The sequence below is a fragment of the Gilbertella persicaria genome, assembly GCF_025201335.1.
Source record: "Gilbertella persicaria strain CBS 190.32 chromosome Unknown B0P05scaffold_34, whole genome shotgun sequence".
NCBI lineage: Eukaryota > Fungi > Mucoromycota > Mucoromycetes > Mucorales > Choanephoraceae > Gilbertella > Gilbertella persicaria.
The window spans coordinates 124874-136391 of record NW_026251995.1 but is presented as its reverse complement, the minus strand read 5'-3'; the positions used below and the strand labels follow the sequence as shown (position 1 = coordinate 136391).

The 11518-nt window shown below is 36.4% G+C and overlaps 5 protein-coding genes across 5 annotated transcripts; 2 read left to right on the top strand and 3 right to left on the bottom strand.

Moving 5' to 3' along the window:
- Positions 1 to 1061: 1061 nt before the first annotated feature.
- Positions 1062 to 2683, top strand: B0P05DRAFT_580600 (galactosyltransferase-domain-containing protein; the record flags this gene model as incomplete). The annotated part of the gene is made up of 2 exons (XM_051582034.1): positions 1062 to 1307; positions 1352 to 2683. The coding sequence occupies 2 exons, from the start codon at positions 1062 to 1064 to the stop codon at positions 2681 to 2683; spliced, it is 1578 nt and encodes a 525-aa protein (XP_051432538.1).
- Positions 2684 to 2731: 48 nt separating this feature from the next.
- Positions 2732 to 3969, bottom strand: B0P05DRAFT_589384 (mitochondrial carrier domain-containing protein; the record flags this gene model as incomplete). The annotated part of the gene is made up of 4 exons (XM_051582735.1): positions 2732 to 3492; positions 3540 to 3602; positions 3671 to 3917; positions 3961 to 3969. 4 exons carry the CDS (start codon positions 3967 to 3969, stop codon positions 2732 to 2734), a joined length of 1080 nt encoding a protein of 359 aa, XP_051432537.1.
- A 94-nt stretch (positions 3970 to 4063) lies between these two features.
- On the top strand, positions 4064 to 4471 carry B0P05DRAFT_551458 (heavy metal-associated domain-containing protein; the record flags this gene model as incomplete). The annotated part of the gene is made up of 3 exons (XM_051579362.1): positions 4064 to 4133; positions 4199 to 4274; positions 4330 to 4471. Coding segments are annotated over exons 1-3 (191 nt in total), but the record flags the coding sequence as incomplete, so codon positions are not given.
- Positions 4472 to 5597, bottom strand: B0P05DRAFT_551456 (uncharacterized protein). The gene is made up of 2 exons (XM_051579361.1): positions 5427 to 5597; positions 4472 to 5374 (listed from the first exon to the last, which is right to left on the bottom strand). The coding sequence occupies exons 1-2, from the start codon at positions 5500 to 5502 to the stop codon at positions 4482 to 4484; spliced, it is 969 nt and encodes a 322-aa protein (XP_051432535.1). The 5' UTR covers positions 5503 to 5597; the 3' UTR covers positions 4472 to 4481.
- Positions 5598 to 7764: 2167 nt separating this feature from the next.
- B0P05DRAFT_551454 (fungal-specific transcription factor domain-containing protein) lies at positions 7765 to 10503 on the bottom strand. Its single transcript, XM_051579360.1, has 4 exons — positions 10239 to 10503; positions 9631 to 10188; positions 8543 to 9589; positions 7765 to 8491 (listed from the first exon to the last, which is right to left on the bottom strand). Exons 1-4 carry the CDS (start codon positions 10451 to 10453, stop codon positions 7810 to 7812), a joined length of 2502 nt encoding a protein of 833 aa, XP_051432534.1. The 5' UTR covers positions 10454 to 10503; the 3' UTR covers positions 7765 to 7809.
- Positions 10504 to 11518: the final 1015 nt, after the last annotated feature.

Genomic DNA, 11518 nt, shown 5'->3' with positions numbered 1-11518 from the left:
CATTTTCTCATTCGGAACATGTTATTTTGAGCCAAGAAATTGAATGGTAACATTGGTTTGTCACTTGGGCGGAATTTATGTTTTTGACCATGGAGGATCCACGGAGGTTCGTAAAGATAAAAAAAAAAGCAAAACTCGATCAGGAATTTTTGGAATGCCCCAATGTAGGCCTGATCTAACCGAAATCAGGTAAGGCGATGCCGACCATCAAAAGGGTAACTGTTTGTATGACTCAATGCATAAAATGCTCATGGGTGATATTAGCTATAATACATGACATTTCTGAGGCTAAAGAGAGTAGTTTTAAGCATCACTAACGGTAGATATCTTGTAGATAGATGGTGCTGTGATTCAAACCCCGGTTATCTTTTTTCTTGAATACTGACATTTACAAACCACAATTGCATTTTGATCCAGTCGCTACAACGACTAGACATCAGATACGCAAAAGCAGATAATAACACTATAATGTATTGAAACCAACATCGCTGCTGGTTAGCAAGTAAACTGTGCTCTGATCAGCTCGTACTGAAAATAAAAGACAACAATAAAGCAACAAATGTGAGTGGATAAAGCCGTTGCACAAGTGGGGTTCGACTCATTGCTTTTATTCAAGACTGTTTGTGGTCAGTAACTGAAGATGAATAGACAATATACAAGTACAAGATCTACTCAACGACAAGTAATTTGTTATGTGTAAGCAAAGGATGTTAAAGCCTCTACCCAAGCACTTGGTCATAAATGTAGTGTGTGTTTCTACAGCCACTGAAATACCATCTAAATAAATAAATAAAAAATAAGTTCGTCTAAAAGTACTTTTCAAGAGGATACTACACTTCCATTCAGGCAAGTGCTAGCTCCAAGTAGGCGATGGCCAGTCATTTTACCTCTAAAATTTTATGAACACATAGCTTTAAAAGTTGAATTGCCTTGGTCAGACAACGGAAATCAAAAGAAGCAAATAGTCCTTTTAGGATAAAAGGTAAAGACATCAATACAATTTAAAATAAAATTGGTAACACTCCGTCCAACTTTTATCTTCCTTTCTTTGATACAAATAAATGTCTGCAGCCAAACCAAGGCCTCCTCGTTTTTATTTTTGGCGAAAGACTTTGTCTTTATCTGATCTAAATCTACCTCGTCGAGCCAAGATCACTATTGACGCTCTGCGAACACTTAGTTTGATCCCCTCATTTCTTGGATTCTTGTATAATAGCAGGCAAGCACTTCAGGTACCTTTTCGAGATGCTGGTGGCGCTGTTGTTCTTCAGAGTTCCCAAATAGACTATATAGTTGGCAGCTTCTGGGTAAGTACGTCAAAGACAAACTATAATTACTTATTCATGAGTAGTGTGCGCTAGCAGGTTATTGGAATTGGATTCTAACAACAAGCATGATGCGACGTTGGATATTTCATTATGAAATCAGCAGTGCAATTGTGCGTTTGATTACATTTATTGTGATTACTTGGTCGATCTCTGCTTGGGTCAATACACGCAATGGTCCTGAACAACCCATCCGTACTTGGATGATCAACTGCTTTATTCTACTCATCACAGATATTATTCGTCTCTCTATTGTGTCTGATCCAAAATACCATGGCAAAGCAGCTAATGTCAAAGATCCCAACCTGTTCTTAAAGTTGACCATCATGAAAGTCTTGATTTTCCCCATGTCAGTCGCCACTTGCCTGTCTGTGTTTGCAGTCTTGTATCAAATCGACCAACTTCAATATACAACGAGCCAATTGATGATAGGAGACGCTTCTTTAAACAATCACTTGTCATCTCCACAGTCTATTTCTGTACTTGTGCTAATCATATCTTCCTGGTCAGCGTATGATAGACGCCAAATGCTTCGAAAATCAGCACTTCGGTTACTCTCTTCGCAACATATGACAGTCAACTATCGGTTTATAATTGGACAACCACCTTCAGCTACACAGCAACTCTTAAGTGCATCTAAAATACTTCAAGAAGCAGAGACATACCATGATTTGATCATGGTACAAGCCTCAGATACCAAAATAAACAAAAGCAGAAAAGTGTTGGAAGCATTTAGATGGGCCAAAAGTGTAGATCATGATTATGTTGTCAAGACAGATGACAATGTGTTTGTCGTTTGGGACACTGTCTTGAAAGAGTTACAGCATGCCTCAACATCTTATTATTGGAAAGGATCAGTATGGCAAAATATACCCTTACGTATCGCTGAAAAAAGTCTGCAGATCGACTACGCTTTACCTGTTCTTCCTGCATATACCCACAGCATGTTTTATATCTTATCAAAAGACACACTTGACTTAATTGTCTCGCCTAATTCAGTTCGCAGATTCATTGCAGACGATGGCAAAAATGTTGCAATTTGGCTATTTGGATTTGATGTACAACCTATACACGATAGACGAATTCAAGATGATGTTCATGTATGTGAGAGTGACATGATTGCCAAGCGCATTCATAAACTATCAGACATGTCCAAAATGTATTTTAATATCGTCAATGAACGGTCTCAATGTACTGGAATAGATGGCATACATTGTGCAGTGTGCTACTCTTGCCAAGGTAAGCAAATGAACTGGAGAACACTGAGTTTGGCTTGCAATGACCATGGCATCTTTTTGCAAGAAATGTCAGGATTTCATCATATCACAGGCTTTAATAAAGGACTACTTAAAAAATGATACTGTGTGTTTCCTCAAATAGCGCATTTGGCTTAGTATGTTTGCATACTAACTGCTATTGTGCACCTTCAATAAGGACTCAAATACAGTCATATTAATGGTAGTAACAGGAATTCCCCAGGCAATACGGACAAGCATTCCCCGTGTAAACGCTTTGGGCCCTTCTTCATATCGCCACATATCACGAGCAATCTTGATAGGACCCTCTCTATAAGCCTGTTCTTGAGAAGATACTTGCCACCTTGTCTTGATAATGTCTAAAGGTGTGGAAATAATAATACCTATTGTACTTGCTACAGCAGAACAGAACAAATAAACCATGAATGTCTGATCTCGTACTTCCCAGTAGCTCTTGAGTTGCTCGTACACAATAAAATAAGCAATTGAATGAGGTAAAAAGACGGCAATCGACATCCAATAACCACGATAAAATCCAGCCATACCATCGTGTTGGGCAATTGTTTTAACAAGTCCTATTGTGGTATAGTCCATGATTTGTAATTGGCTCTTGGTGACTTCCATTGGTGTGAAAAAAATGCCTGCAGATAACTCTGCAACACAGCCAGATAGCGCATGGTTGATCAACGCATCTTTATGTAACCATGTTGAAATTGAGTCTAGATAAGACTTGGAATACTCATAACAGGTAAGGTAGACTGTCAGGGCAGGTACAGAAAATAACAGTGTAATGCCTATCCCTCGATAAAGCGCAGCTATTGTTCTGAACCATTTTTCTTTTGTGGGTTCATGGTCTACTAAAACCGTGTAGGTATTGGATTTGGTTTGTAAACGTGTTTTTATTGTATCCACTATAGTATAGCAGTCAGAGAATGAAGGGAATACGTATGTTATTTACAAGGATATGTTACTGAACGGGCTATAAGAGCTGCTATACTCGAGGCTACAAGATAAAAAGTGTCTATCATAAAGAGAGAAAATAAAGAGAGAAAATAAAAAAAAAAAAAGAAACAAAAACCATTTATCCACCGCTAACAGGAGGAATAATGGCGATTTCCATGTTGGGTTGAATTAAAATAGTTCTTTCTTGGTCTTTGGCAATATATTCCATATCTATTGCATACATACTGGTCGATAAGAGTTCTTTTAAATTGGTGCCATATTGTTGTACTAAACAAGTTGACAAATCAGTCAAAGTCCAGTTATTTTTTATTTGAATCATTTCTTGTTCTTTTCCTGTAATGTCCTTTGCAGCTGCAAAATAAAGCATAGTGATCTAAATAGGCACATGAGTCAATATCCAAACAAACAAAACGCACCTTTTCCATTTGATTTGTAATAGAGAGAAAAAACGAGAAAAAAATAGGGCCTGATTTTGGCTGACTTTTTATTTTCATCTTCTGCGTAAATCGCTTATTTGTTCTCCCCTTCAATTTAAAAGAGACCACGTCTTTGTTTTTAACTTTTTATCTTTCTTTCATACAATATGGCCGTAAGTAACAATAAGAAAAATTCGTCAGTCTTTAATCTATTTTTTTCTCTTTCTCTTTTATGTAGCAATACACATTTAACGTTGAAATGTCCTGCTCTGGTTGCTCTAATGCAGTTAACAAGGCATTATCTAGACTTGAAGGTATTTATAACAATCATAATAAGACTTAAAGATTTACTTTTTTTTTTCTTTTCAGGCATCGAAAAGGTTGACATTAGTTTAGAAGAACAAAAAGTAGTTGTTGATACCAATCTTCCTCGCGAAACTGTTCTTGAAGCCATTAAAAAGACTGGCAAGACCGTTAAAGAATAAATTAGATAAAAAAATTATTATTTCATAGTACATAATTTAACTGCCATTCCAAAAAATGGTGATTTCACCATCGCCTGGTGCTGACATAACACTATCCATTTTGTTATTTCTAGCTATACTTTCTGTTGACGGCGAAATAGGTGATGCTTTGTTTTTGTCGTCAAAGGGGTTTTCAGATTCGTCTGAATTTTTTTCAGGAGGTGATGGTGTTACATTTGCAGGTTTTTCTGGTTTGATTGTCTTGAGAGAACCACTTCGTGTTAAGCCATCTGCTTGTCTAACAGTCTTAACTCGCATGATGGTAGGTCTTGCGCGTAATGCTTGTGTTGCTTGAATTACAGTAGCTTTTTGTTGTCCCACAATTTGTGATTCAGAAGAACCACGTCGACTATAATAGCCTGTGTTGGTGGTCATAACACTTGGTGCATTGGAGACAGGACGATCACTGAATGGATCTTCAAGGTCGTTATTAAACGTAGCAAAACTGTTATAACGAGAGCGAGCTGCTTCAGATCCTTCAGATGATTCTCGTACACTATGGGTCGAAGGTGGTATAAATGTAACAGGAATAACACCTGAAGTAATCTGTCTGCTGTTTTCTTGCATTTCAAGTGTTCCTTTGCTAAGATTAGGATTACGAAAAGCGAGTGGTAGGGCAAGTTTCTTTTTGTTGCGACGGCGTACAAAGAAGAACACAAGTACGCCAATTACAAATCCACCACCTACAAGGCCACCTACAACACCGCCAATTAAACCAGCATTGGAAGAGGAACCGCTGGAAGCATCGACAGTTGGGAGCCCAAGTGCTGCCCTCGATACACATTTTGAATCAGGACAAACACCGCACGTTGTCATGGTGCTCATGGTACAAACTTCATTGGCTGAACAACTGGGTGTACAACTTGCTGAACAATTAGATGGATTACAATCTAAATAAGAAATAAGCAAGTGATTCATATTAAATTACTCTGTGTACTTTACTTGACGCCGCAAAAACACATGATATAAAGATCAAAGCAGCTGAAAGGAGTGTTTGTTGGCTGTTTCGAATTGACATTCTATCACCTACTCTCTGTTTGCCTTCTTTTTTTATGTAGGAAAAGAAAAGGAATGGAAAGGGTGGATATTAAACGATAGTTTTTAAAAAAAGAGGCAAAAGAAAAAGAGAACAAAAGAATTTAGTTCTAATAAAACGACCATGTTACACTGATATGAAAAAAGGAGGTTACACTATCTGAGCGGATATATAAACAAGTTCCACACTTCATAAGATGAAAATTCAAATTCAACCTAGAAGGGCATAAAATGTACATTCAAATGTTGATCGAGACTTGTAATACGAGCAAGAGGGTATTCCTCATCCATTTCTATTCCAATAAGCTCATTGAAGAATCTGTCCTTATTTATCTTTATAAAAGACTTGAATATTCATTTCGATTTGTTCTTTTAAAAGATAATGCTGAATTTGAATTTTAAAGTGTGCCATAATCCAGTCATTCCAACTTAAAGCAAACGACATTGGTCAAACTTATTTGACATTAGCAAACATCTCTGTCACTTAGTAATAACGCAACTTGTACATTAGGCTGTATAAGTACTAATCCAAAGGGTATCGGCTGCTATATTAGTTAATCAAATTGTCTAGCTCTTTAAAAGTGACTTCAACATCATGTCAAAGAAGGCACTCGAAGATATATCTAAGGCAATCATTGCAAACAGACATATATCAATAAGAAGTATTTGAAGACTCTTGTTTTGTAGTTTAAGCAAATGTACTACAAATTTTGAAGATAACGAGAATGAAGACGAACATTATGGCAGTTATACCAAACGAGATTCAATCAAAGATCTTGCTTTGATAACTAAAGAACATAAGAATACTGCTGCCGCCATTTCAGTTATTATTAACTTCTACAGTGTTTCACCACTCTTAATTTACCTGCTTTATTGTTAGAGCTGAAGAGCTAGTTGATGTAGAGATGTCTTACATGTTTATCTAAAATCAATGGGAATTACTCTGTCCACTGCAAATATGCACAATCGCCTCCTAATACCCTCATCTATAAAAGATCCTCTGTATCTCTTACCTTCTAGATCTCTTGCTACCGACATTTTTAAAAACAAATTGAGAAATTCAATTGATGTCTTACTCTTCTGCTGACCTACTATCTGTGCAATCCTATTTCAGGCAGACTAGTTGGCTCACTCAAAACTTCCTCAACCGTCCGGCTACTCCGACGAACCTTTTGTCAGACATCTCCTTCGTATGAAACACTAGCTAATTATCGTTATTCTCACTCAAATCTTTTACATTTTCCCTTTAATCCCAAAAGGGAGTTTTTTTTTTTCCTTTTTTCTCCAGAGACTTGACCATAGCAATACAGCAAATAGATGCTAAGTGCTCGCTGGCCTTTTTTTTTTTTAGAAAAAAGTACAAATGCATAATTGTAATGAGCTTTAAAGTATGCAGAATCTTTTCTGTTTTTTAATATTTTTTTTCACGAAAAAGAAGGATATTCAATTAAAAGTTGTTACTTTTTGGAGTATTCATTGTAGTAAGCGGAATGTTACCCAAATTCATGTCTAAATTCATTTACAAGAAACATGCTCAGGTAAAAAAGGGTCATGTCTCGTAATTATAGTTCTGCAATAAGTATATATGCGTGACAATCAAACTTACACATTCAATTAAACCCATCAGCTAAAATAAGTCTACATTTGAAGCGAATGACATTATGAACTGTCGCCACGACCATCAAGAAAACGTTCATTTGAATAAAGTCACACAGTATAATGATTTGATAAGAGATATGAAGCTAGAGAGTGCGAGCCATAATTAGATGGCTTCAATGAACAGTTTGATCAAGATATGTTACTTTTAAGAACTGGTATTACAAAAGAACAAAGTCAAATATTTCTTCTTTTCTTTCCTTTTTTTTTTTTTTTTTTTTTTTTTTTTTTTTTTTGAACAGTGGGTTTGGTGGTAGAGTTCTGCATTTCTAAAATGTATGCTCTTGATTTGCATGTGGCATACAAAAGTGATGAAGAAATTTGATTGCCAACAAAAAGAAATAAAATGACTATGTTTGTGGTGGCAATCAAAAGCATCTATAGAATTTTTCCATTTTATAGATTGCATTGCTTTAAGGACAAAAGCAATCAGGGCTCTTTGACTTCTTCTATCAGTCTGTCTTTTTTTTTTTTTTTTTTTTTGCTCCAGTAGATAAAAAAAAAAAAAAAAAAAAAGACTTCCCCCCCCCCATTTGAAGTGTTTGTTGAAGAGAAAAATGAATTGGTGATACATTGTATTCTCAACATCGTGGTATAATCTCAAAAAAGTCAATTCTGCATATTTCCTTCTTTTTTATTGTTGAAAAACATTGTTCTTTAGAAAAGAGTCCCAATCATTCCATGCAATACTATTAGGAAAGTCCCAAATGGGCATACAGGGATTAGGCGTGTTGACTAAACCACCATTGTTGGATTCTTGAATAGGAAATGCAAAAGTGTTTGATGAAGTAAATGACTGAGTATTGTTCATTTGATAGCATGGTAAATCTTGTAATGACAAGTCAACAGACTGTAAAAGGTTGTTTGTGTCTTGTTGATTTGAGTTTAAAGTGTAGAATGAATTATTGGTTTTAGGTAGTTCAAAGAAGTCTACCATGGCTGAAGAACAGGCCTCGTTGTTGTTGTTGTTGTTGTTGTTGTTGTTGCTATTGTTGTTTTTCTTGGAGCGTGGAGCTTCTGGATTATAGAGTAAGTTAGATAATTTGTCAGGTAGTGAATCTTCCTGATGCTGAGACTCATCGTCAGCTTCATTAGATAATGTAATTTCGGGACTTGCTTGTCCAAATTCAATCATAGATACATCAAAGCTCTCTATCAGTTTTTGAAAAAGCTTGACAAATCTTAATTTTTTCAAGTGCTGATCCGTTTGGTAGATCTTCGCACAACGAATCAGTGCTTTCCTACTTTCTTCTGCTAATTCCTCGTTACTGCCCTTTGCATTGTGCAAAAAGATAATAGCAGCTTGAAAAGACGCGCTTAAAAGTAATAAATTAATAACAACTTAATTACACAATCAATAAACTTACTAAAGTAGCAGGTTCCACGGCAATGCGACATAGGAGTTGCGATCCATAGCCTCAATAATGGATGCCAGCCTAGTTGCAGTCGTTGTACAGACCTGTAATGCCTTTTGAGACATTTGTGACCCACTATTCTTTCGGATAAAAGGACGATAGAGCAACAGTAAAATAGCACTATAAGCAATATTAACAACACCTGCGGATGCACTAAAACAATAGTTGGGATTGTCTAAATCAATCTGTAGTTCATGCGGCAAAGATGCTTTCCAGTCTGCTAAGTCATGGTCTAGAATCTTCAAGAGCTCTAGATCATGAGCTCGGTCATGTCTGGCTCGTGTAGAATGAAGTCCGACTAATACTCGCCCTGAGATCTGAGACAACGTAACCAGGTACAAGAAGGCTGTATACACTGGCTGTTTCTGCTGCAGTGATATTTCTGCTTCCATAATTAAAATAGGCACTGCTTCACATTTGTTGTTTTTCGCTAGTTGCGAAGGATAATCGAGCTCATAAGGTGAAGGAAGTTGAGCATCAAATTCTTGATCCACAATAGAGATAGGTCTGCCTAATTCTGCAGCTACCCACTTGTCCATCAAATAACAAGCATACCAAATTCTTTTTCTCAATTCAATTTCATAACTTGGAATTCGCCATGTTGAACAATCACGGTGAAGACCCATATCTTGAGCAATGCGAATAGCCATGCCTGAAATAAGCCAATGACTAGTACCCTCTTCATCATTTTCGTTATGGCCTACAAACATACTCTGCAACATTAATGCTTGTATAGTACTGATCATGGATCTTTTATGGGCAATAGTGTATAGCTTTTGAGATTGCGTCTTTAAATAGGTTTGAATCTCTGTAAGTTGTTCTGGTGTGTAGTCAAACACATTGGCGTCTGATAGATCAGAAATAAAGACAGAAACTCCTACAAATACAACAGAATACAACAAATATTTGTCTGGTGGTGTAGGGCAGTGAAAGTAGTATTCTTCTAAGAACTGAACCTTGTTGATAATAGGACAATAATGATGTATACGCGTAAAATACCTACAACTTAGTTTAAGCCCGTTTTTGTGTCATTTACTTACATATGGACCAGATAATCAGCAAGTCTTTCTGTGATCAATGGCATATCCTCAAAGATTTCAATGCGATTGATTATACTGCCAGCTGGTGGAATAGAAGCTGCTGTTATTTCTTGTGTCTTCATAATTACATGCTCGTCTTCGTCGTCATTGACCTTTTGAATAAACCATGAAGGTTCCCGAGGCAAAGGATGCCTTTTATGGTGACGAAATAATGCATCATTCAAGAAATGAACGCCTGCACTTGAACCAATATACCGTGTTCGTTGATAGTTTGATATCTTTAATCCTTGCATTTGCTTATCTATTGAATCGCACTCATCGTCTTTTACATCTTGATCAAGCAAGAAACAATCATCAAATTCAGTTATGTTTGCTTCTGGTCCTGGTCCCGGCTCTTTATTGTCTTTTGGTTCATCAATATGAATAGACTGATCGTTTAAGCAGGGATAGTCTTCAATCGCAGAAGCAATGTCGCTTGTAGTTTGTTTCTTTTTAGCTATTCTATTCAAAACGACTTCCATCCGTTTGAGTCTTGTCTCTAATTCTTCAACATAGCTTCTACATTAGGAGGGATTAGTCTTCCAATCTTGCATTACAAAACAACTTACCCTGAACTAGGTCCTCTTTTCTTTTGCTCAACAAGAAAACTACACTCTGTTTTTGTATGTCGACATTTTGAACAAGGCTGCCGAATGTCAGCGTCACACCGAGTCTTCTTTTTTCGGCACATATCACAACTTCTTTTTGCTCTTGTTCGTTTTCTTCTTTCAATATCATGTGCTCTGGGTGTTACGTTGACTGGTGCTGGTGCTATTGGTATCATGTTTCTGTTTTTTAGAAAATGTCAATTTTATACTTAATTGAAAAAATAAAAAATAAAAAAAATAATCATTACCTAGAATGCTGTATTTTGACAGAATGTTTCGGAGAAAAGCATAAATCAAATAGAAAGACTAGAAAGAGAAGATAGAGAGGTAAACCTATCAGTGGCAAGAAAGCTTGTAAAATACTTTATTCTCAAAATCAAAGAGGACTACATATCTAGCTACAGTTAGCTTAAGATAGTGACCTCACAATAAATATTTGGTTCAATAAAGAGTGTTTAGTTGCTCTTTAATGCAAAAATATCGACGCAAGTAGGACCGAAGGCTTATTAAAGGGAACATTAAAATAAACCTATGTTGGTGTAAGAAAAAAAAAGAAAGTGCTGGAGACATTATGAAGTTATTGACTTTATTCCGATAGGTATTTACGATATATGGTTATTATGTTTTGTACCATATATTTCTTTACTGTTGTAATGAAGGATTTTGTCTGTTTATTGATAAAAAGTTGATTTGAAAAAAGATAACCGAGGTTTGAATCACAGCACCATCTATCTACAAGATATCTACCGTTAGTGATGCTTAAAACTACTCTCTTTAGCCTCAGAAATGTCATGTATTATAGCTAATATCACCCATGAGCATTTTATGCATTGAGTCATACAAACAGTTACCCTTTTGATGGTCGGCATCGCCTTACCTGATTTCGGTTAGATCAGGCCTACATTGGGGCATTCCAAAAATTCCTGATCGAGTTTTGCTTTTTTTTTTATCTTTACGAACCTCCGTGGATCCTCCATGGTCAAAAACATAAATTCCGCCCAAGTGACAAACCAATGTTACCATTCAATTTCTTGGCTCAAAATAACATGTTCCGAATGAGAAAATGAACCCTTTTGATAGACCATTGCTCAGCAACCAGACTATTAAAGAAGGGTGCATTTAAGCTGTGTTTTGAGCATTTTTGCTCTAGATGTCATATAAAATGCGTTGTCGATGGACTTCCAAAAGTATCTTATGTTACCTTGAGTGCCAAAGAACATAGAGAAATAGCGATATGAGCA

Excerpts from the sequence above, each read along its gene's own strand:
- B0P05DRAFT_551456 (XM_051579361.1), bottom strand. The coding sequence starts at position 5,502 with ATGTCAATTCGAAACAGCCAACAAACACTCCTTTCAGCTGCTTTGATC. Across the intron at positions 5,375-5,426 it reads ATGTGTTTTTGCGGCGTCAA|ATTGTAATCCATCTAATTGT; the intron begins GTAAAGTACACA and ends TTTCTTATTTAG.
- B0P05DRAFT_551454 (XM_051579360.1), bottom strand. The coding sequence starts at position 10,453 with ATGATACCAATAGCACCAGCACCAGTCAACGTAACACCCAGAGCACAT. Across the intron at positions 9,590-9,630 it reads GCTGATTATCTGGTCCATAT|GTATTTTACGCGTATACATC; the intron begins GTAAGTAAATGA and ends ACTAAGTTGTAG. Across the intron at positions 8,492-8,542 it reads CCGTGGAACCTGCTACTTTA|CGCGTCTTTTCAAGCTGCTA; the intron begins GTAAGTTTATTG and ends ATTACTTTTAAG.